At 40.5% G+C, this 23,955-nt stretch overlaps 1 protein-coding gene across 5 annotated transcripts in view; it reads left to right on the top strand.

The window, feature by feature from the left end:
• MCTP2 (multiple C2 and transmembrane domain containing 2) overlaps positions 1 to 23,955 on the top strand; it is a 254,511-nt gene that overhangs the window by 114,436 nt on the left and 116,120 nt on the right. For 4 of the 5 annotated variants that reach the window (XM_043921524.1, XM_043921521.1, XM_043921523.1 and 1 more), the window contains 4 exons: positions 8,720 to 8,884; positions 11,180 to 11,310; positions 20,665 to 20,851; positions 23,608 to 23,701. In XM_043921524.1, coding sequence (XP_043777459.1) covers positions 8,720 to 8,884; positions 11,180 to 11,310; positions 20,665 to 20,851; positions 23,608 to 23,701 — 577 coding nt within the window. Of the gene's footprint in view, positions 1 to 8,719; positions 8,885 to 11,179; positions 11,311 to 20,664; positions 20,852 to 23,607; positions 23,702 to 23,955 lie in introns of those variants that run through there. The other variant, XM_043921525.1, reaches the window with a different exon arrangement.

Raw genomic sequence — 23,955 nt, 5'->3', positions numbered from 1 at the left:
CTGGAGAACTGAGATCCATTTTTCAGAGAAAGGAGACAGGAGTGAATCTCACCAAATGAGAAGGAGGTGGAAGTGCTTTGAGACATGACGGTCACAAAATAATGTGTGTGGCAAGCGCTCCAGACTCTGTGTCAGTTCCAAAGTTGAGCTCTCTCAACCAGCAGCGTTAGCACCACCTGGAAATCATTTGAATGCAGATATTTCTGGGCCTCCATCTCAGCCCTTTCAGATCAGAAACTCTGGAAACGGGACCCAGCAGCCTATTAGTGAGCCTTCCGGGTGACCCGGAAGCATATTTGTGTTTGGGAACCACTGGTGTGGACTAGGGCGTGGCGTGGGATGCTGGGAAAGCAGGAGGTAAAGCCAGGGATGTCAGAGGGGCAGGCCCTGTAGAACTGCAGGGGGCGCTGCTGGGTCTTAGATTCCTGGGGTTAGAGGGAGGCAGGCACGGTGCCAGGGGTTAGAGTGAGAAGGCCATGGGGCCAGCCCTGCCCTCACAGAAGCCTGGGCATGACCACCGCCTTACACGGTTCATCCTGAATGCCTCACTCGCCTCGCCCTAGTGCTAGTCCCGCTTAGGGCTGCCCTTGACCTATTTTAAGTGAAGGAGAGCCATAGAAATATGGACTATCGGAGTTAAGGCCTGCAGATCAAGAAATAACAAAGGCCTGCTCTAGAGCACCGGGAACTCTGCTCACTCTTAAGTGGCAGCCTGGACGGGACGGGCGTTTAGGAGAGAATGGACACATGTATATGTATAGCTGAGTCCCTTCGCTGCCCACCTGAAACCATCACAACCTTGTTAATTGGCTATATTCCAATGTAAAATGAAAAGATAAAAAAATAAAAGAAGTACTAGTTGATGATTATTATTGCAGATGAACCCTGCATTTTGAGCTTCCTAGAGGTCAGGGCAAAAAGGGAAATCTTATTTACTCACATGGCCTTCATTTTCCCCCCCCTGGATCCAGAACCCTGAGGGTCATTGGGTATTTATAGACTTTATCAATTTTTTAAAAATCTTCTCATAATCTAATTTTTAAGTTCAAATATTGAGTGAGGATATTCTCTCTTAATAAAAAAAAATGTAATCCTTTAATATCTTTGCACACACAGATTATTCATATCCTTGGAACTATGATATAGTTTTCATCTATAAATATGTCTCATCTTCCATGCCCATGCCTCTGTGGGAAATTTAAAAGGCTTGTTTTATATCCCATGCAAAAATGTGTGTGTCGTTCTAGGAGAATTTATGCCTCCAGGGTTCTCTTCAGATGATATAAGGAACTGCCAAGTAGGAGCTTTCTGGAAGCCTGTTGCATGAGTGTATGGATCTTCTCATGTCATCCTATAAAAGCTGTTGACAATGAACAGTAGTTTTAACTTGTTGAAAAAGCTTGAAAGGAATATTTCATGGAAACCTTTTATAGACTGTGTCTTCTCCCTTCATTTTTCTAAGCATTGACAATATAGTTGGGATCTTGCTTTACTCTTTAATTTGCTTACAAAGTTAGTTAATTTTTGTTTATGCATTTGTTTCCATTGACTCCCTACTTCCTCACAATGACTTAGAGAAAGATAATTAATGAGAATCAGAATAAGATGTATTGGCAACATGGGAATACATATTTTAAATTTCCATCACTGAGATGATCTAAAAAGTACCCATACAGTATTTGGTGCCAGTAAGGTAGAACTATTGGAAAAACCTTGTAAAAACGTCTTTACAGTGCCCCTATTTTTAATTTTAATTTTAAAAAATGTTTTGGTATTTTTTTTAAATAACAGATTTTATTTTTTTTTATTTTTTTTATTTTTTTCCATTTATTTTTATTAGTTGGAGGCTAACTACTTTACAGTATTGTAGTGGTTTTTGCCATACGTTGACATGAATCAGACATGGATTTACATGTGTTCCCCATCCCGATCCCCCCTCCCACCTCTCTCCATCCCATCCCTCTGGGTCTTCCCAGTGCACCAGGCCTGAGCACTTGTCTCATGCATCCAACCTGGGCTGATGATCTGTTTCACCCTTGATAATATACATGTTTCGATGCTGTTCTCTTGAAACATCCCACCCTCGCCTTCTCCCACAGAGTCCAAAAGTCTGTTCTGTACATCTGTGTCTCTTTTTCTGTTTTGCATATAGGGTTATCGTTACCCTCTTTCTAAATTCCATATATATGTGTTAGTATACTGTAATGGTCTTTATCTTTCTGGCTTACTTCACTCTGTATAATGGGCTCCAGTTTCATCCATCTCATTAGAACTGATTCAAATTAATTCTTTTTAACAGCTGAGTAATATTCCATGGGGTATATGTACTACAGCTTCCTTATCCATTCGTCTAGGTTGCTTCCATGTCCTGGCTATTATAAACAGTGCTGCGATGAACATTGGGGTGCACGTGTCTCTTTAGATCTGGTTTCCTCCATGTGTATGCCCAGAAGTGGGATTTCTGGGTCATATGGCAGTTCTATTTCCAGTTTTTTAAGAAATCTCCACACTGTTCTCCATAACGGCTGTACTAGTTTGCATTCCCACCAACAGTGTAAGAGGGTTCCCTTTTCTCCACACCCTCTCCAGCATTTATTGCTTGCAAACTTTTGGATAGCAGCCATCCTGACTGGCGTGTAATGGTACCTCATTGTGGTTTTGATTTGCATTTCTCTGATAATGAGTGATGTTGAGCATCTTTTCATGTGTTTGTTAGCCATCTGTATGTCTTCTTTGAAGAAATGTCTGTTTAGTTCTTTGGCCCATTTTTTGATTGGGTCATTTATTTTTCTGGAATTGAGCTTCAGGAGTTGCTTGTATATTTTTGAGATTAATCCTTTGCTGTTGCTTCATTTGCTATTATTTTCTCCCAATCTGAGGGCTGTCTTTTCACCTTACTTATAGTTTCCTTTGTAGTGCAAAAGCTTTTAAGTTTCATTAGGTCCCCTTTTTCTAGTTTTGCTTTTATTTCCAATATTCTGGGAGGTGGGTCATAGAGGATCTTGCTGTGATTTATGTTGGAGAGTGTTTTGCCTATGTTCTCCTCTAGGAGTTTTATAGTTTCTGGTCTTACATTTAGATCTTTAATCCATTCTGAGTTTATTTTTGTGTATGGTGTTAGAAAGTTTTCTAGTTTCATTCTTTTACAAGTGGTTGACCAGTTTTCCCAGCACCACTTGTTAAAGAGGTTGTCTTTTTTTTCATTGTATATCCTTGCCTCCTTTGTTGAAGATAAGGTGTCCATAGGTTCGTGGATTTATCTCTGGGCTTTCTGTTCTGTTCCATTGATCTATATTTCTGTCTTTGTGCCAGTACCGTACTGTCTTAATGACTGTGGCTTTGTAGTATAGTCTGAAGTCAGGCAGGTTGATTCCTCCAGTTCCATTCTTCTTTCTCAAGATTACTTTGGCTATTCAAGGTTTTTTGTATTTCCATACAAATTGTAAAATTATTTGTTCTAGTTTTGTGAAAAATACCGTTAGTAGCTTGATAGGGATTACATTGAATCTATGCATTGCCTTGGGTAGTATAGTCATTTTGACAATATTGATTCTTCCAATCCATGAACACGGTATATTTGTCCATCTGTTTGTGTCCTCTTTGATTTCTTTCATCAGTGTTTTATAGTTTTCTATGTACAGGTCTTTTGTTTCTTTAGGTAGATATACTCCTATGTATTTTATTCTTTTTGTTGCAATGGTAAATGGTATTGTTTCCTTAATTTCTCTTTCTGTTTTCTCATTGTTAGTGTATAGGAATGCAAGGGATTTCTGTGTGTTAATTTTATATCCTGCAGCTTTACTATATTCATTGATTAGCTCTAGTAATTTTCTGGTAGAGTCTTTAGGGTTTTCTATGTAGAGGATCATGTCATCTGGAAACAGCGAGAATTTCACTTCTTCGTTTCCTATCTGGATTCCTTTTATTTCTTTTTCTGCTCTGATTGCTGTGGCCAAAACTTCCAAAACTATGTTGAATGGTAGTGGTGAGAGTGGGCACCCTTGTCTTGTTCCTGATTTGAGGGGAAATGCTTTCAATTTTTCACCATTGAGGGTAATGTTTGCTGTGGGTTTGTCATATATAGCTTTTATTATGTATAGGTATGTTCCTTTTATTCCTGCTTTCTGGAGAGTTTTAATCATAAATGGATGTTGAATTTTGTCAAAGGCTTTTTCTGCATCTATTGAGATAATCATATGTTTTGGTATTTTTTGCTACCCAAGGGAATGCTTTGAATTGTTACCCAGTGGTATTGGTTGGCATAGTTAATTATCAATGGTGGCATCACTAGAGAAAGAATTGGCTACCCACTCCAGTATTATTGCCTGGAAAATCCCATTGACAGAGGAGACTGGTGGTCTACAGTCCATAGGATTGCAAAGAGTTGCACATGACTTAATGACTAAACAACAACAATCACTGACTATCACATTGCTTTTGATGACTGTAGGTGTTTCCCTGGCTCCTGAACTCTATGCCTCCCTGCCAGGATCCTTCTTTATACCTGACTTTTCTGCTGTTCTTCCTGGCTTGGGATGGACAAGAGGCATCAAGCTGTTACATCCACCATCCTAGGGTTTCCTTTGGAACCACGCTGAGTAGTTGTGGTCCTGGAATCCACTTTGCCATCTTCACAGCATGCTGCTTGGCCAGAATCCTCCAATAATGTATGTTTGCCAATCTGTAATCCTTTTTCTTTTATGTCCCAGGAAGGAAAATCTATTCACTGTTTCTTTCTTTGGGGCTCTGCTTGGTCGTCGTTGCTACACATGGGCTTCTCTAGCTGTGATGACCGGAGGCTCCTCTCTAGTTGGGGTTCATGGCCTTCTCATTGCAGTAGCTTCTCTCCTTTTGGGGCACAGCTCGAGGGTGAGCAGTTGTCAGTAGCTGTGGCACATGGGCTGGGGTGCCCCACAGCGTGTGGCGTCTCCCCAGACCAGGGATGGAACCCCTATCCCCTGCAGCGACAGGTGGATTCTTAACCACTGGGCCACCAGGGAAGTCCCGTTCACTGTTCTGAGAGTCTATTCCTAGATCAGAAACTCCTGAGAATTCCCCACCTGCTGGAAGTGAGCAGAAAAACCCCACAGCCTGTGTCTTCTGTCTCTCTCCCTTTCTAAATTTTCATGACCCGGGAGTAAATGAATGTTTGGGAATCTGTTTCATTTTTTATGAAAGTTAGAGTGTTTCTAAGTTAAATATCCTAATTTGTTTTCCCTTAGTCATAACTAAGTTGCACGTGTCAGGAAAAAGTCACTCTTTCTGGGAGTAGATTTGGCAGGGGTAGGGGCCAAGGAAGAGAGCCTATGAATGAATCCACATAGAAATAGTAAAAGGTTCTGATCCTCTGGGAGGAAGGAGAAAAATAGCAAAACCCTGCTGGGCTGTATTTTATCCATTATGTCTGCTGAGAAATTAGGGTCAGGACCCAGAAGCTTTGCGCTATCTCCCGGTGTTTGTTTCAGCTTAGGTGGGGTGGGCTTCTCCCTTTGATGGGTCATTTCCTTCTCTCCTTTCACATTCCAGGCTGCATTAAGATGACAAATTTCACTTACAGGGCTTGGGCACAGACATGAACACTTGAGCTATTGAGCTAACAGAGTGAGTGCAGAGGAGTCGATTTATGGTGGGGAAAATGGGGGTGTTTGAGGAAGGCAAAAGTTCCGGAGAGCTCAGCTCTGCATCTGAGCACAGACGGGGTGGCCCAGGTGCTGCCCCCACCCCAGACCCTCCCTCTCAAACCTCATCACAAGTCTCAAGGGTGGAAGAGAAAGGCGAAAGGGATTAAGAAATGTGTTTAAAGCTCATGCTCACATCCTAGACTGCATCGCTTGCACATGAAACTTTTTTTTTTGGACATAATCTTGTAGAGGGCTTTGCAGAAATATTTACGGTGAAATAGGTAGAATAAAGGTCCTGTGTCCTTTTCTATCTGTGAACTGTGCAATAAATACTTCTCTTTTCTTACCCCTCCTTTAGCAAGGGAAAAAAAAATCTTGGACGACAAAGAGCGAGTCCATCACATCAAACATGACTGCGTTAAATGCTGAAATGTTCAAAGTCCGACTGAGATAGATAAAGGCTTTGATGGAAAGTGGATATTTCCCAGGGACATTACAAGCAATAATCCAGATGTTAGAGTGTAATGCAACGAGTGTCCCTGGATTGATCAGGAGCTCCAGCCAAGCCGGGCCTGGTGTAGGCCTTTGCCTTGCCCTCCCATGCTGTTCCGCCATATGGAACCTATCTCTGAGTCCCGTTAATAACCAGCTTTGGATTCCATTTTCACAGAGCTCATAGAGCTAAGTGGGGCTGTTTTATGGACAAGTTAGATAGAAGCCTTTCCAAGATAAACATCCAATTTGAAATTAGGACATACCAAGCCACAAAATTATTTTAGGGCATATTTCATGGAAACACTGCCATTTTTCTTAGGCAATTGCCAGACTGTAGGATGCCCTTTGATCCCTTGTGGACATTACTCCCTTCTTTATAAAAAGGATTTTGAAATAGTTGCAGTGTTTAGGGAGGAATATATCTGTCGGAACTTTGAAGCATGGCCCTGGGACAGGTCATGCTTCAGCTTATTGGTTGGCAAGTCAAACTTTAAGAAGAAGAAACATAAAAAAAGAAAGTGCAGCAGGATGTATGAATCAAATTCTCATTTTCTTTTTAAAGATGGAAGTTTTCAGCCTGTGTGCTTAGTAAGCTAGAGAATGTTTTAAATGTATCTATATGCACACACATAGAGTATAAACACATCTACATATGTATTTATATATGTACCTGTCTATACATTCTGATGGTATACATTGTTTTTAACAAATACAAAGTTACTTAACTTTATTTAATAGATTTTCATGATTGAATGTATTCTTTGTATAACCCCGCTTCAGATACAAGTTAGAGAAAGAATTGTTCCTGTTTTCAAGAGGAGAGGGTTTTTTCTCTTTTAAACAAATTATTTTCCCGTCTCCCTTTCCTGTTCTGTTTCTGCACCTTCAGAACTCTGTGTGTGTGTGTGTGAGAATTCCAGTTTCCAGAGAAAAGCAACCTAGATATGAAATTGGGAGTATACATTTCCGTAAAATATTTTTGTTTAAGGAAATCATAAAATGACCCAAATGCTCGGCATCATTGCATCATTTATTAAGAGGGGTGGAGTGACGTGTGTCGGATGAGGTAAGCTGGCATGTAATTAACCCGGCACTGACATACCGTTCGTTGTGATGAATTGTGAGGAACTGGTGTCCAAGCAAATTGATACCTAAATGATCTCAAAGATATAGTGAGCAGATGACAGGAATGAATATATAGTGTTAGAAATTCATTGCTCTGCTGTGATTCTCGACACCGTCTACGTTCTTGAGCCCATTTATTTCTCCCTCAAATTAAGCCATCCACCCTCGTGGCAGTCACTTACTGAATGGAGAATGTGAATGAATTCTGCCAACCGAACACAGCCTGTGGATCGTGTCAGGGACTCTCACTCAAACAAACTCACCATAAAACGATACTGTCCAGACCTTCAGGGTATTTAAAAATGTTAGAGGAATAGACGTTACTTGTATGGAGTGTGATCATGGCATGGTGCTTATGTAAAAACAGATAAGTATTTTGCTTTCAGATATTTCAGCCAGAGAAAACGTTAGTGAAGCAGGGAAAGATGTGACAAGATTTGACAAAATGTGATGAATAAGCACGTGGAGGTTTGTTGCGCGGCTCTGTGTGTGTGTGTGTGTGTGTGTGTGTGTGTTTGAAGATTTATATAATGGAAATTAAAAATAAAGTGTGCTTGCCCTCTTTATGATTTAACTATAGGGGATATTTGCCTCTTTCTATATTCTGTTTAAGCTGTGTGTGATGTAGAAAAGGAAAAAAAAAAGGGAAGGTAACAGTTACTGAACACTTACTGGGTCCCAGGCCCTAGTCTGTATTCGTTATCCAACCTTCCCCTCCCACCAGATCTGCAGAGTTCATTTGGCTCTCAAGCCGATTATAGGCTGTATCTGGACCTGTGAATCTTGCAGTGTTATTAGGCTTTTTTGTTGTCCCCTAAGAGATAAGGCTCAGCAGTAAAGAGTCTGCCTGCAATGCAGGAGATACAGGAGACTCAGGTTCGACCCCTGGGTCGAGAAGATTCCCTGGAGGAGGAAATGGCACCCCACTCCAGTTTTCTTGCCTGGGAAATCCCATGGACAAAGAGGCCCATGGGGCAGCAAAAGAGTTGGACACAACTTAGTGACTGAGCACAGCAAGAAATAAAGGGAGGTGGGGACAGATTCAAGTGTGAGGGATAACTTCAAAGCCGTAATTTTGAAATGCCCAGAGGTGGTTTGTTTCCCTGCAGAGCAGTGCCTGCTTCTTATATCTCTGTTTCCCAGAATGCCTCTCTTCCCTTTCTACTGTCAGAGTAGCCAAAGGCCCATTTGGAAGATTCTGCCAAAGAGCACGTGTGGGTGGGCGTGAAGGCCGGTGCCAGGTGCAAGTGTTGTTTGAATCCATCCTTCACTGGAGGCTCCGAGTCCAGTGCTTGAGAAGGAAGTCACGTAACTGTGAGTGTAGGTTTATAGAACCAGTGAAGAATATTAACGCATTCACTAGGCAGGGAGTGCTGTTTCTCATGAATATTGAAAGCTGGACCACCCCCTCTGATCACCAAAGTCACACTCAAGAATTATCAGCAAGTTTATATGTCATCTTTATTTCTTTGCTTTAGTCCTCTTTGATACGCAACCTCCGGCTCTCAGAGTCCTTGAAAAAGAACCAACTCTGGAACGGGATTATAAGTATAACTTTGTTGGAAGGAAGGAATGTCTCAGGCGGAAGCGTGGCAGAGATGTTTGTCCAGTTGAAACTGGGAGATCAGAGGTATAAAAGTAAGGTAAGTTCTGTCAATTCCTAAAGGAGAACAGTGTCTTTAAGATGAAAACAATGGGGAAAAAAAATGTATGTTTTCCCCTTCTAAACTTTGCAAGAATAGAATTTATTTTTAACTCTCTTGTGTGGATTAGGAGCACCCCAGAAAACAAAATAAATATACAGATGCTGTCTGTTAATATGGGCATTTGATTGCTTAATGTCATTTGCTTTAATATAGTCACTGGAGCTAGAGAAAGCTTATTAAACAATAGATTTGAATGCATGGCTTATTTTCATTTTGAAAATAAACAACTGTGTTTCAGAGATTGTGCTGAAAAGGATTACTAAATGTTTTCAAAAATCCTACAAAAATAAAATAGTGTAATATGTTATAGTTGAATTAAAATACTTGAGTTAAACTAACTAAACGTATTTTCAAAATTATACACTCCTGGCTTTCTCTACCTTGTTGGTATGAACACCAAAAATAGACATCTAACACTGCTGTTTGCTTGCTCTGTTTTTTTTTTTTTTAAGCTATCTAAATGTATTAAAAATGATTTGTTTTGAACAAAAGTAATAGTTTTTTTTTTTCTTAGCCGTCTTTAAAAATCAATCATCTTATTCCACTGATCCAAATTCCATTTAATTTTTAATCTCAGTAATTCGGTGTGGTTTTTATTTCAAAAACCCTAGTCTCCAAACCATGGTAATTAATTAGTTTTACATAACTGTCAGACAGGAATATTTCCTATGTTTTATGGATTGAGGGAACTAGGGTACTTGAAAATTAAGTCACTTGCCAAAAGCCACATAGGAAGAAAAACATCAGAGTGGAAGACTTTGAAAATAGGCCCGAGGGTATTTGCAGTTGGGGCTTTCCAGTGTAGCGGCCTTAACTGAAGCAGACTAGTTAGAGGATGACTTAGTGGGACAAGAGGTTGTCTCTGCTGCACAACTTTCAGTGCAAAATCAAATATTAAAGGTCATTTACTCCAGCGCAAGCAGTAGAGAACTGAAGCTCATGTTGAAGAATTGTTGATTATGAGAAATGCAAAAAATTGAAGCAAAGTTATGGCCAAAATGTACAGATGATAATTTTACGCAGGCAGTTTTAGGCTGTACCTCACAATGAGTGTATCCAGGATAAGCAGAGCTCTCCATTAAGATTCCTTTAACCATCCAGCATCAGGGTAAGGATTTATAGAAAAATTATTCATCACTAAGCGCACTTACCCTTTTAGACTAAGGTGAAGTGTAGAAAGAGTCCAGTATCTGCTGCATTCCCCCTTGGGGAATATTGCACTTAATTTGTGATCAAATGGGCTTTTTTTCCTGCATAGTTTCTAAATTCTGTGATCTGATATATTTAAATCCAATGATGATGAAAAACAGCGTAGATGATGTTATGTGATGTTGGCTGCAGTTGAGGTCTAAGCAGTTCATTTTTTCCCACGCGAAGAAACTTGGCCCCAAGATTTAATCATTGGCCCTGAGTTCCTGGTATTTAGTGGCCCACATTTTTGCTCACTTTTTATTCACAAATTGAATCTCTGTGTAAATGAAACAGAAAAGAAAGTCTTGCCAATGAATCAAACACATAAGCAGTTTGAAATCCCTCTTGGAGAACATGGAAACACTTGTGGAGTTTTCCAACCACGCATGTTCATTTTTAGGTTTGGCTGCAGTGGAATTTCCTAGTCTTCCTCTGACTCCAGTGACTGGATTCAGGAAATTTGAATTTAGAAATAGGCAGTCACATACAAGTTATGGGTTTCTCCTGTAATGCATCTGACAGATGTTAATTAAGATCCCAGATTGTTAATTTATATAGTTCCTAAGCCAGCGCTGAAATGGATGTGCCAATAAAAATGTTATTTCCATTTGATTAACCAATTAGAAGTATCTTTTGTAAGAGAGAACAGCTATAAAATGTCTATTGAGATATAATATTACATAGAGAGCATAGCTCAATAGTCATTATTATATATGTGTAATAAATATTATCCATGTATCAAAAATAGATATTTTGTATATCTGTAGCATTTATTGTTTCTTTGGGGATAACAGTGCTCTTTCTCATTTGGTGGATAAATGAGTGAATCAGGGGGTCAGCTAAAAAAGTATGATGTTTTGCCAATTCTTAAAACCTCGACATGCCTTTCATTTCCGAAAAGGAAAATTTTAACTGTATAAGAGTGATCATAACCATCATTATGATCGCCTTCCTGCTGTTTAGAAATGAAATGAATGTGTAGCTGCAATAGTGATGAATGCCATTTTAAGAAAATAAATATTATAACTGCATGTTTTCTAGACACTGTGTAAGAGTGCAAATCCGCAGTGGCGGGAACAGTTTGACTTTCACTACTTCTCTGACAGGATGGGCATTTTGGACATTGAAGTGTGGGGAAAGGACAGCAAAAAGCACGAGGAGCGTTTGGGCACGTGAGTCTCTTCTGCTTTCTAAACAGTGGGAGACGCGTCTGCATGAGGCTGGTCTATAGCATTGTCTTTATCTGGTTGATCTTAGAGTAAAACCTCATATTCCCACCCCAAGGAGCTATAAGTTAGCTGGACCTTAACCCAGGGAAGACTTTTTCATTTATTAATTGATATATGCCACTTGGTATTGATTACAACAGAAGAAAATCGTTACATGTCAGGAATTCTCTTAAGAAAGATAATGTCCCATCTCAGACTCTTTGGGAAATGCTGGTATAAGTTTCCAATGTACTCTATGAGTTTGGTTTTGCTATTTAGTGAAAATACCATATAATTCAGTAACACTATGAAGGTAGGTGTTCCAAATGGATGGAAATTTTCCACTGTCCTCTGTGAACTTCGTGGCAAGTCATAATAAAATCTGTTGAGGCCAGGTCAGTTTTATTTGTGTACTTTGGATCTTCCAGACTTAATTGAGGTGCTTGCTTGTATATAATGAGAAATATTGTAAGTATTTATGGTTTCCCTATAGGATTATAGGAAGACTATAGTTAAATGCGATTCTGCCCACATTGTGGCTGCCTCATGCCTCAGCATGAAGGAGATGCTGGTGGAAGCATACATCTCTGATCTTCCTGGGAAGCCTGCAAGTTCACAATATTATCCTTATTTTATAGATGAGGGAATGGGGTGCTGAGGTTTGCAGAATCTTGGCAGAGTAGTGAGTGCGAGAGTCAGGATTATCTGTTTTCAAAGACCAAGTTTTTTCTCCCAGACCACTACATTTTGTTCAACCCATTAGGCATCCAGTGTGTCCACCCATCCTAAATTTAGAATACAGCATTTAAAGGGCTCTCAACGTCTGTTTGTGGTCTTTTTCAAACCAAGTTCCCTGGAGCCCTGGGTTCAGGGAGGTGCGATGGGGTCAGCCTTCAGGATAATCAGGCTCTTCTGAAACCAGAGCATCTCCACTTCTGCCTGTGCGCTGCAGCGGGGCTCATCCCAGGCAAGAGTTTTCCTGCTGGAAATAAAGGTTTGAGAGCCCTTCATCCAGTAGAACCCCTTCATTTTTCAGATGAGGAAGCCCAGAGGTCCAGGATGTTCTGTTTTTCTATCAGCAAGGAATTTAGGGGTCAAAATAGGCTGTGCCCAGCGAACCCCAGACCGGATGCAGTGCTTTTTTTCTGTGTAAAATGCTTAGCAGAGGTGGTTGCATGAAACATCAGTTTTCTTTGCTGCTGTTATCCCATCCCAGGATTCTTGGGCTTCTCTTGTGACTCAGCTGGTAAAGAATCTACCTGCAATGCGGGAGACCTGGGTTCGATCCCTGGGTTGGGAAGGTTCCCTGGAGAAAGGAAAGGCTACCCTCTCCAGTATTCTAGCCTGGAGAATTCCATGGACTATATAGTCCATGGGGTCACAAAGAGTCAGACATGACTGAGTGACTTGCACTTTCATCCTATCCCATCTCAGTAACTTATCCTGAGACACACAGGAGGAATTTTGGAGACCATGGCATGTTCCTCCATGCTTGTCTGCAGAGGAACCCTGTCGACAGAATGGTCTGGTTTGTCCCACGGTGCTTAATAATCCGGGCTCTCACCCCCCTGATGGCGACACTGTTGCCCATTTATCATGTGGAACACACACACACACACATCCACCCATGTAAACACTGGCTAGGAGGGCCGGGCTGCCTCCAACTGAGACCGGGGCGCTCTTCCTGCCGTGTGCGTGTCGTGGCCCCGGTTCCATTGCTTTGCGTAGCCTGCTCATCCCCAGTTCTCTGCTGCTCTGGTAGGTAGTAGCTGTGCTTCCCTGGAGATCTGCAGGGCCTTTGGGCACCAAACTGGGTCCTGTCACTCTCCTGCGCAGGAGAGAGGTCTTCCTGTGGTCCAGAATGCCTAGATTTTTCTCTGTCAGATGCTTTCCTAGTCTCCCCGCTTCTCTGTTCTCACAGAATAACTTAGACACCTGAGTGTTCTCAGCGCCTCCCACGCTGGGCACCGCTGTGACACCCCTGTGCCCTGTCAACACCCACGGCAGAAGGATCAGACAGTCTGTGCTAGCCAGCGGAGCATGGATAAGTCACGTCAGTGCCCAGATGCAGAGAACTCTGTGTCCCAAAGCGTTATCTGAATGATGGCATGTGAGCCCCCGGTGATGGATGGCCCGTGTGTTATTTCAGTAGGTGCAGAGAGTAATGGCCTTTCATTTCATGTGTCATTGTGCCGTCGTGTTTCCTTCACATAGTAGGAAATGCTTTTTCAAATGAGTGTTAAGTTTCTTTACAGACACAGAAAATAATTGGAGATGTCCCTCTTATGCCATGTTTTGTCATCTGGGTCTTCATTTATTATTTGCGCTGTTTCCTGTTTGTAACTTAGACATATACCTGCCCCAAGTGGCCATTCTGCCCTTCCTCTTCATGGGCTTTAATGGAATTTTTTTGGGTATCCTTTTCCTTTTTCCTCTCCTGAGGTACAGAAGATAACAAAAGTGTCTCTTGGGTTGGCTACACAGCGTTACCCAGAGTGAACTTTGAGGTGGGGTGAGACATCCCCTAAAATATACCGCTGCTTGTCATAGTGAAAGGAGAGATCGTGTTGGCATATGGATATCACAGACCTTGTTACATACTGTTCCTTCTTACATAAAAGTGGTCACTCTTTGTTTTCCTGTTCTTTGTTGTAATTCTTAAGGATCAGTTATTTTCTCTCCCAACTCTTGGGAAGTACCTTTTTGTGTCAGGAGGGTCTTTGGCAATGTTGAATGTTCTCAGACCTGTCTCATAATTTGTCTTTGGATAACACCATGATGCTAGCAATTTAAAGTTCTGCACGGCCTCTCTGAGAAAGTTTTCCCCCACTGAAGCTTCCCCTGGCAGGCATTGTGAGAGGAGGGAAGGAGCACTTTGAGTTGTGTTTCCTGGGCTATCTGGTAACCACAACACTTGGAAGCGAGAGACCTTGGGCAGTGGCCTTTCTTGTGGTTTTTCCATCTGTGTAACAGGGTCTTCAGCCAACTTGCAGGTCATCATGGCAACCGGCAACCATGTTATTGTTGGTTGCTATTATTACTCCTATTAATTTTGAGATTTTTTTTTTTCTGGAGAGTAACTGCAGATCCCCACAACTAAATTGTGCTATTTAAGTATTTGAGATATGAGTGGTTAAAATTCAGCTCAATTTTGTTTATTCAAAACAGAATAGAGATTTTTCGTGTGTGTTTTTTGGTAGAAGTGAGCAGTGACTATCTTCCAGGATGTGATGGGAAGGACATTTAATGACTGGAGAACTGAACAGTGTCAATTAGCCTGACCGACATTGGTTTTGTAGCCGTGGATGGTGGTCAACTGGGACAGTGGTCAGTTATGGTCATAACTGGCATTTGTGTTGGCATTGGTGGGTTGCTAGCTTAGTGATAGTTTAGGCTTGTCCCGCCTCCCCAGCCACATGGCAGCCAGCCTCCTCCAGGCTCTCCTGAGTCCTGGGGAGCTTTCTGAAATTCCTTGTGTCCTCATGGTCCACCTGTGGGCTTCCGCTGAGCCACAGGTAACTCCTGAGGAGGTCAGAGCTGGTGAGATGAAGGTGCTTGGGCAAACCAACACCCCACCCCCCAATCCAGGGTGCCTGCTAACTCAGGTGTTTATTCATGGGCAAAAAAAAAAACCCAAAAAAACAACAGTCTTTTGAGTCCATCAATGGTCCAGAAACAGTGGATTTTTAGGAGGAGTAAGAAATAAAGCTAAATATAACATGCCCCAGCTTTTAAACAAAATGGCAAGAGTAGAAATATAGGTTCATCTTCTTGTCAACCTGCACCATTTCAACATAATCATACCATTTTCTTAAAGTATATTTTACATTTCCCTGTGATTCTGGTGATTAATTTGTTACAGAATATTCTAGCTTCCAAGGTGGCAGTGGTAAGGAATCTGCCTGCAAATGTAGGAGACATAAGAGATGCAAGTTCTATCCCTGAACTGGGAAAATCCCCTGAGGGAGGAAATGGCAACCCCCTCCCGTATTCTTGCCTGGAAAATTATGTGGACAGAGGAGCCTGGTGGGCTATAGTCCACGGGGTTGCAAAGAGTCAGACACGACTGAGCATGCATGCACAGTCGCATGCAGACTTAGTTTGGAAAAGTTAAGAATGAGATTGCACAAGCTCCTTTTAACTGGGCTGCCACAGAGCCAATCCTGAGTCCCACGTGGTGCCTTGGAAAGTGGCTCTGACGTGCTGCCCATTTACTTGTGACCCCGATGCGCAGGAGACTCGGGGTATTTCTTTGGGCAGATCACACCCCATGTCGCTGATCTGCTTTTACAGCAAGCTTGACACAGTCTCCATTTGCTTCCTATTCACCCCCGTTCTTAGCCTCTGAGATTTACAGCTTTTAAAACTCTAGGACTCTTTTCTGCCCCCTTGCATTTAAGTTAAAAGCTGACCAGTCTATAATATAAAACATAGAATTATGGTAATGAATAAGAGGTTAAAAGCTATCATGGCAAGTGGAACTTAGCAGGTTTGGCTGACTGATATGGTAAAAATTATGTGTTGAATTAAAACATTAAAATGTGGTGGGATTAATGGAGAAAGACAGGAACAGCAGGTCAGAAACAATGCTAAATCAGCGCATTAACTGCCGTTGGGCTGGAGAGGCTGGCTTTAATATATGCAGAGAAAAAAATAAAGCTTGCTGAGGGAAAAAAAAGAAAAGTAATTTAGTCATTGTTTTCTCCAGGTGAATAGAAATGCAGACATCTGAATCTGGGGGGCATCCAGTACATATATTTCTTTCCCTTTCTTTTTTATATAGAGGAGGAAATAGACTCTACAAAATGTTCAGTTGGTTAACAAAAAAGAAACACTGACTTTATAATTTGGAGTGTTTGAATTTTATTTTGCCACTAGGATTCATTTTGTTTGTTCATTCATTTTACTCAACAAACACTGAGCATGTTGTGTATCAGACATCCTACCAAAAGCTGGGGGTTCACGTGTGGATCGTGTCCTCAGGCACTAGGTTGTGGGCAGCTTTCTGGAAGAAGAGCGTCTCAGCTGAGACCTGTAACATGGGTGGTGGTTAGCCTGACTAGATTGGAGAAAGAACGTTTCAGGAAGTTGGGACCACATGGGCAGAGACTTAAAGAGGGAGAAGATGTTCTGAGAAACTTGAAAGGAATGCGAAGAGTGGGTGATGTCAGGCAACCAGACTAGAGCGGAAGCTGGAGTGAGGTCACAAAGCCTTCGGATTCCATCTCCTGCCCGTGAACCATGGCTGGACCTGGCTAGACCCAGACACACCGGTGTCCTGCTCCTTCCTGTTCACCACTTGTTCCCACAGTGGACCTCTGATGGACTGAATGATCTATGACCTGACTTCAGAATGATGATTTCCTGGTCCCCTAAGGGCTGGTGTGTAGCACCTCTTGAATTATGGTCCACACATGGTTAATCCCCTTCCCGTTGGAGCTGCACATGAGACGCCCTGACAGCATACCTGATTGGTTAATGCTCATTACTCGTGTGTTTTGCATGGATGCTCTGCACACTGTTTTCCACATTGTCTCTTTCAGTACAGTTTCATAAGTTTTATTGCTTTATCAGTTTTTGTTAAAAAACACGTCTTTGGATATGTTGGCCAGAGTCTCTTGGGCTTTGGTGAGTTAACAGGTATTTTTCCTTTTAAATTGTTCATAGGGCAGTTATCTCTGATACCTTTATCAGTGTGTCTGTACTGTCATTTACTAACCTGGGAAAAATTTTAAATACTTCCCCTGTTGTAATTCATCACAGTTGAATGATTAGCATTTCTTTAGATTAGGGGTCAGCAAATTAGGACCTGCAGGTCAAGTCTAGAAGGCTGCTTGTTTTTGAGTAAAGTTTTATTGGAAAAGAGCACTGTTCATTTGTGTACATTGTCTATTACTGTTTCCATGTTACAGGGGAGAGTTGAGTAGTTGTAGCAGAGACCATGTAGCCCCAAACGAAATTACTCTCTGGCCCTTCATAGAAAAAGTGATCTTCATGCCCCATCATTTATTAATGTTGGTGTGGTTTTTAATGATAATTGGAACATTCATTATGAGAGCCTTTTAAACCGTGTATCCAAAAACTGAGTTTATTTTTCAAAGAAAATTTGCATCTAGAGTAGTTAGCTTAGTTCTCATCAAGCCTCATACAAGCTTGCCATTTGGGTAGAGTTTGGGAAGAAATTTGGGGGATACAAAAGAGAAAAGAGCATATATGGCAATACCTGAAAAATTCTAGAATTGATGAGTGAGTGAGTTGTGTTTATAAGAATGAGCAGGCATGAGGAAAGGAGGAGGTGGTGTTTTGCGTTGCTGAGGAATCTGGGCTGGATCTGTACTTCTAGGCATCCTCAGGGGCCAGCTCTGCACTTCACCTGTAACTGGTTACTAAACAGGTAACAGAAAGCCTTGGGGAAGAACAGCAGAGTGGCTAGTGCTTCAGGAGCGGTGAGAAAGATTGAAGTGCTGGCCAGATTATTTAGTATTTTCTCGGGGTAGAATGTGGTACCCTGTAGAAAATGAATGAAGTAGCCCAGAGTCTCCCTTTAAGATTTTTGTATTAAACTTGTCTTTGGTGAATGTATTTCAGAATGATTATATCTTAAAGATTTTATTTCCTTGCACCTGAAGAAGATCATTTTGTTCACATGATACTCACCTTTCTTCAGAAGTTTCAATGAGTATTATGGTAAAAGTGTTTTGAAATATGGAAGAAAAGTCCTTATTTTTTTCTTCCACTGCTTTTGCCGGTCATATAGTAACCAGTTCCGAGCTTGGGGTTAATGTAATTATTTCTTCTGCCTCTGACTAACCTCCTGAGCATTCTGGTTCTCCTTCCAATGTGAAGATGAGCTGAAGCCATGGAGACAGAGGATGACACAGAAAAATGGAAGGCCTGAGGAAAGGGTTTTGTATGAGAGTCATTTCTTCTTACTCTCTTCTTCCCTCCTTTCTTCCAGAATGTGGAAGTGAATGGGGCAGCCAGCTGGATAGAAGAGATGGGGAGAGAGCAGTTCAGTTCTAGAAAGTTCATAGAAAGTCACCCTTAGAGTTGGTGGTTAACACTAGGGAGAAGGTTGTTTTACATTAATTCTTAAGACTAAAGACGTCAGTGTTTTAAGAATCGATTAATTCATATGATGGGGCAGGGACCCTAAGAGACGGGGGTCATAATCCGTGTGCAAAAGGATCAAGGATTAATTTTGACTCACCCGATGCCGTTGTATCAATTTAATTTGCTCTTTCAGGTCACTAAGAAAAGAAAAGTAAGCATTTGATTGAATTCACTCATTAATTAACTGAGAATGTAGAATCCATTAGGTCTGTCCTGAAATTACCTCATCTGGTGTTTATGTGGCTCTTATAACTAAAATAGGCAAGACTTTTTTTTTGTATAGGAATTCTTTGTTATCAAAATAAACTTTAAATATGAGATAGGTGCAAAAGTTTCATAGTGGGCAGAAATGATTGAAAAGTTAGTGAAAATGTGTAATTTCTGAGACAAAACCAAATATTTAGTTTGATGTGATTCACACTTGTTTAAATTAGTAAACTGCTGTGTTTAAGGAAGCTGTTCCTTTAAATAGGAGTATAAATAAATATTCTCCTATTTAAGGTTACCACTAGAGAAAAGTCTTAAACAAATTTGGATCATTCATCCTTCCATAGAAAGAGTTTTATTAAATGAAACTGTATATAACGGTGTAAAATAATGCTTAGCAAATATTCTTAAACAGATGTACTACTGCTTTATTTATTTAGAATTTGCAGGTCCTTAGTTTTGTAGAAATGGCATAAAGCACTTGATGTTTCTTCCCCAGCAAAATTAACTCCCTACTCACATACTTGCTTACAAAATTTACTAACCTCTCTGTTCACAGTAGTAAACTTACCACTACAGAAAAATTTTTGATTCAAACCATAGAGGGTTATTTAAATATGTATGCATAAATTTTTTAAATATGTCTCCAGTAGAAACACATGATGAATTTATTACACGTAAAAGCTCTAATTGCCACCTCTTCTTATAACTGGAATCACTTTTGGTAATTTGGAAATAAATACCCACATAAATTTAATTTTATAGGTACGTACCCCTTCCTGTAAAAATATTTTTTATTCTGTACTAAAAATAGGCATAGACTTTTAATATTGGTAGTTTTTCTCTTTAATTGGGAAGGGATTGCGAGCTTTCTTTCAAATTTATTTAACTGGAACTTTTTCCTCATCCATGTGGCTCAAAACTGTCATTGCTTTATATATGAGGTAGGTTTGCCTATTTGCTATTGTCTGCAAACTTTAAAAGTGCATGAATGATGTGGGGTAAGAATCTATCCTTGTCCGACATTATGAGGCGGTGCGTCCATGTTTTAAATAAAGTCTTGAATAGTCATCCGACTCAGTAACTAGAGATGGCAAATGAGAAAGAAACCCACGGTGCCCTCCCTCCCTCCACGCAGCCCTGGTACCTCACCCACCTGGACGTGAACAAAGCAAGTGTGGTCCAAGCAATCCCAGGATTTTCCGTGTTAAAGCAAATAAATGGCTTAGCACCTCAGCCCCCCTTTTCAGTGTTTGCTTCTGTATTTAAATGTGTTGGAGGTTTTCAACATCACCAGAACATTGACTGTTAAGAGGCGGAAAACATGCAATTTATAGCAGATGGGTGCAGCCTTTTCTGGCTGTGCCGCTGAAATGGGATCAATCAACAGCACTTCATGCTCGATTTGTCTAACAGAAACCCACCTGGGGAAACCCCGCGGAACGGTGCCTATTAGGAAAACACCTTAACACATTTCTTTAAATAAAAACTCGCCAGTTGGCATTAATCTGGAAGAAAATGGTTTCTCCATTAACTCTCTCCCGCTTGCACAGGCTCCTGTCTTTTTGCCTCTTTTTTGAACCAACATCTCTTATTCTCTTGGCTGGTAAAAAAATGACACAACCCCCAAGAAGCCTTGTAGGGCCCGCATCATAGTGCTGAAACTCTGAAACTTTTTCCTTCCTGGTTCTTGGTCTCATCAGCTTTCTGCAGACTTTATCTGGCAAAGATCCGATGCTTCTCGGTTCGTTTGCCGCTTTCTCCATGCTGCCTTTTCTTTGAGTTTCTTGACATCTTTCTCTCCTTTGCTGAGGGTGTGGTGGGCCCCGAGGGAGTGTTAGCAGCCAGGGGAGCCCCTGCAAACTTCACTGCTCAACCAGCCAGTGCCCAGACAGCGGGAGGTTTCATGGGGGGATGAAATGAAAATCAGGTGCTTTGGAGGGTCCACAGCCGCCACACATTAATCGCTTTTCTGTCTGCTTCTGGTAACTTTTCCAGGTGTAAAGTGGATATCTCAGCCCTCCCACTCAAGCAAGCCAACTGCTTGGAGCTGCCATTGGAAAGCTGCCTGGGGACCCTTCTGATGCTGGTCACCCTCACGCCCTGTTCAGGGGTCTCGGTCTCAGATCTGTGTGTGTGCCCTTTGGCAGACCCCAGCGAGAGAAAGCAGATTGCCCAGCGCTTTGTGAGTGATCTGCCTTGCTACGCCCCCTCCCCACCCCACGCCCACCTCCACATTTAAGCTGAAACACAGTCTGGGAATTGAAAAACTGCATCCAAAGAGATCTTTGTCCAAAGTTCACTGGTATGTCTTGTAAAACAAGACATCAGACCTGGAGGTTAATGCGTTAGTGAAAAGGTGAAGGTAGATTTTAGAATTCACCTTCCCATTTAAAAGCCAGAGAAAGTGTTTGGATATTTTACCATTCAGGATCTCTTTGGAGAAAATTGACATCCTCAAGGGGGCAAAAGCTTGTTTAGCATGTTTGTATATATGAATAGGTGTTTTTATTTTATTTTGTTTGTCTTTTAATTTTATTTTATATTGGAGTATAGTCGATTTATTGAGTTGGCCAGGAAACGTTCTTTTGGGTTTTTCTGTAGGATGTTAGGAAAAATTTGAATGAACTTTTTGGTCAAACTAATGCACTGCTGTGTTAGTTTTAGGTTTACAGCAAAATTATTCAATTAAACTTGTACATACATCCATTTTTTTTTCAGATTCTTCTCCCATATAGGTTATTGCAGAATATTGAGTAAAGTCCCCTGTGTTATACAGTAGGTCCTTGTTGACTATCTATTTTATATATAGTAGTGTGTATGTTAATCCCAAAGTCCTAATTTACCCCTCCCCCCAAGTTTCCTGTTTGGTAAACATAAATTTGTTTTCGAAATCTGTGAGTCTGTTTCTGTTTTGTAAAAAAAATAATAATTTATATTATTTTTAAGAACTTTAGTATAAATTCACAAAAATTGCCTTTTATAAACCAAATATTAATGTTTGCAATGTTGTGCATACATTTCTAGACACTCTTAAGATCAAGTGAGAAAGTACTTGTGTCTTATAAAGCAAAACAAAGCCCTAGAGAGGCATGGGAGACTTGTTCCACATTCCCCTGGATAAGAACTGTTTATGAATTTTTGCCTAACTAGTTGCAATGTTCTTAAAAGCCCACTCATCATTTTTAAATCAAATGGGTTTGTCCTCGTCATTATTTCTTGTGTTCTTGCTTTCTCGGTGTCTTTATTTGCATTCTGGTTTTATTCCATCTTCTTTGTAAATCAATACGTTTATTTTACTGCCACACACATGAAAGGCGCATTTTAAGAAAGTGGCATGGAAATGAAGCAAAGATGAATCCCCATTTAATGGGAGTATTATTCTCAGCGTAAACTTAAGTGTCTCCAGACTCCTTCACTGTGCAAGGTGTATTGATTAATTGAATAGCCCTTTATCTTCAGGAGTACAAAGTCTAGCCACGCATCTTATTGACAACACAAGATTCTGTATGCAAGGTTGACATACTTTAAAGAAGTTTTGACAAAATCCACTTTTAATATTCTCTTTGATGACTTTACTTTAGCAAATGAAAATAAAGCAAAAGTCCCCCAAATTTCCCATGGACAAATCACAAAATTTTCCAAATTCATGAGGAGTTTCATGTATTTATAAGGTGACATTAGGTAAGATCAAAATGACTGCTTTGCATAATGCCTCAAGATTTGGGGAGTACTAATTTAAAAGAGGTTTGAAAATGTAGAATCAAAATAAAAAGATCAAGTGTTTTGTTTTGTTTTGTTTTTTTGAGCTAGAGAGCTGGCCAGTGTTTAAGAGGGAAAGAATACTGCATTGCAAGATACAAGTTCCAGATCCCTGGATTTGTTTTTTAGGTTTTGAGAGTAGATAATCTTCAAAGGCATTTCACCTCAAAATTATGAAAATATTTTATTTCAAACGTGTCCATCTTAAATACTAGTTTTGCTTTTTTTTTTAAGATTGAAAATACTATTTGAAGAAGCAACTTCTAAAAGTTCTTAGGAATGGTGCACATTACATTAGGCAAACCTTAACTGTTATTAAGCTTTTGTGATTCTGACTTGAAATGCCTAAATAATAAGGGCCTTACTACCCTTCCATAAATCTCTGGGATCAACTTATCACAGGTTTTTAGTTATCTAGTGATGATGGAAATATTGTATCCAAAGGTTTGAAAGTACATCTTTTTCAGCAGATGTGTTTTGGAGGCAGGCAAAGAGCATTTTTCTGCTTATCTCTTTCTTGCACAATTTCTAAACGATGTGGTGTGATAGACAATTAAATATTTCTGTAAATGCTTAAGAATTATCAGTAGGTATATTAGAGGTTTGGCACATGCCAACTAAAAACTAAAGTAAATATGATTACAGAGCAATACTGGATGTGCAGTCTCTAATGAATAGGCTCTAACATGGACTAGAAAACTCATTCTATTTCCATCCCTACTCTCTTTCTGGTGGTAATATGTATCCAGGAAGGGTCCAAGTTTAGTTCTCTGATACCCATCAAGTTTATTCTGACTAAGTCAGAATAATGTTGCCTTTTGGGGTGATTTAAAAGTTTCATTATAGAGAAAGAAGGAGGAACAGAGAATCGATGTCATTTTACCCCGTGTTCCTGGTGGGATGTCTGTGCTATCACCAGGGGGCGCTGTTAAGAGTAGATTGCATGTGCTTTGCAATTTGTTTATTTTGAAACTGAAGTTAATTAATTCTCAGTCAGTTTGAATCTGATTGTTGCAAATGCTGAAGTTCCCTGTTGACTGATACAAGGAGCTTTGAAACTTCTCCTAGCTTTGCATGAGAAAGGTGATGATACATCTAGAAGGTACTTCCGGTAGGACTTGCTGGCATTAAACGATGTATCAGAAAACAGTGTTCATTGGCTCTCCTTTCCTCCCGCAGTGCTTACAGAACTCCCTGAAAGATATGAAGGACGTCGGCATTTTACAAGTGAAGGTTTTAAAGGCAGTAGATCTCTTAGCAGCAGATTTCTCAGGTATAAAAATCTTTTTCATCTTTTTTTTTTTCATTTTTATTTATTTCCTGCCTTGAAATGATCCGATGGCAAAGCGAAATGTTTTACTCAGTAGAAGCATGTACAGAGAAATCATGCTCTTTCAAACAGAGTCACAGAAGAAAAAAGTGCAAGCAGGTTCTCTCACTTTACATTTTTCACATTATCCTTTGCAAATAATTTTGCTGTGATTAGAAAATGTGCTAGTCCCTTTGGCTTTCAAAGATATTTGTGAA

Source organism: Cervus elaphus, chromosome 13, assembly GCF_910594005.1.
Source record: "Cervus elaphus chromosome 13, mCerEla1.1, whole genome shotgun sequence".
Classification (NCBI taxonomy): domain Eukaryota; kingdom Metazoa; phylum Chordata; class Mammalia; order Artiodactyla; family Cervidae; genus Cervus; species Cervus elaphus.
Note: the sequence above shows the minus strand (reverse complement) of the source record. Positions and strands in the feature narration are given on the sequence as shown.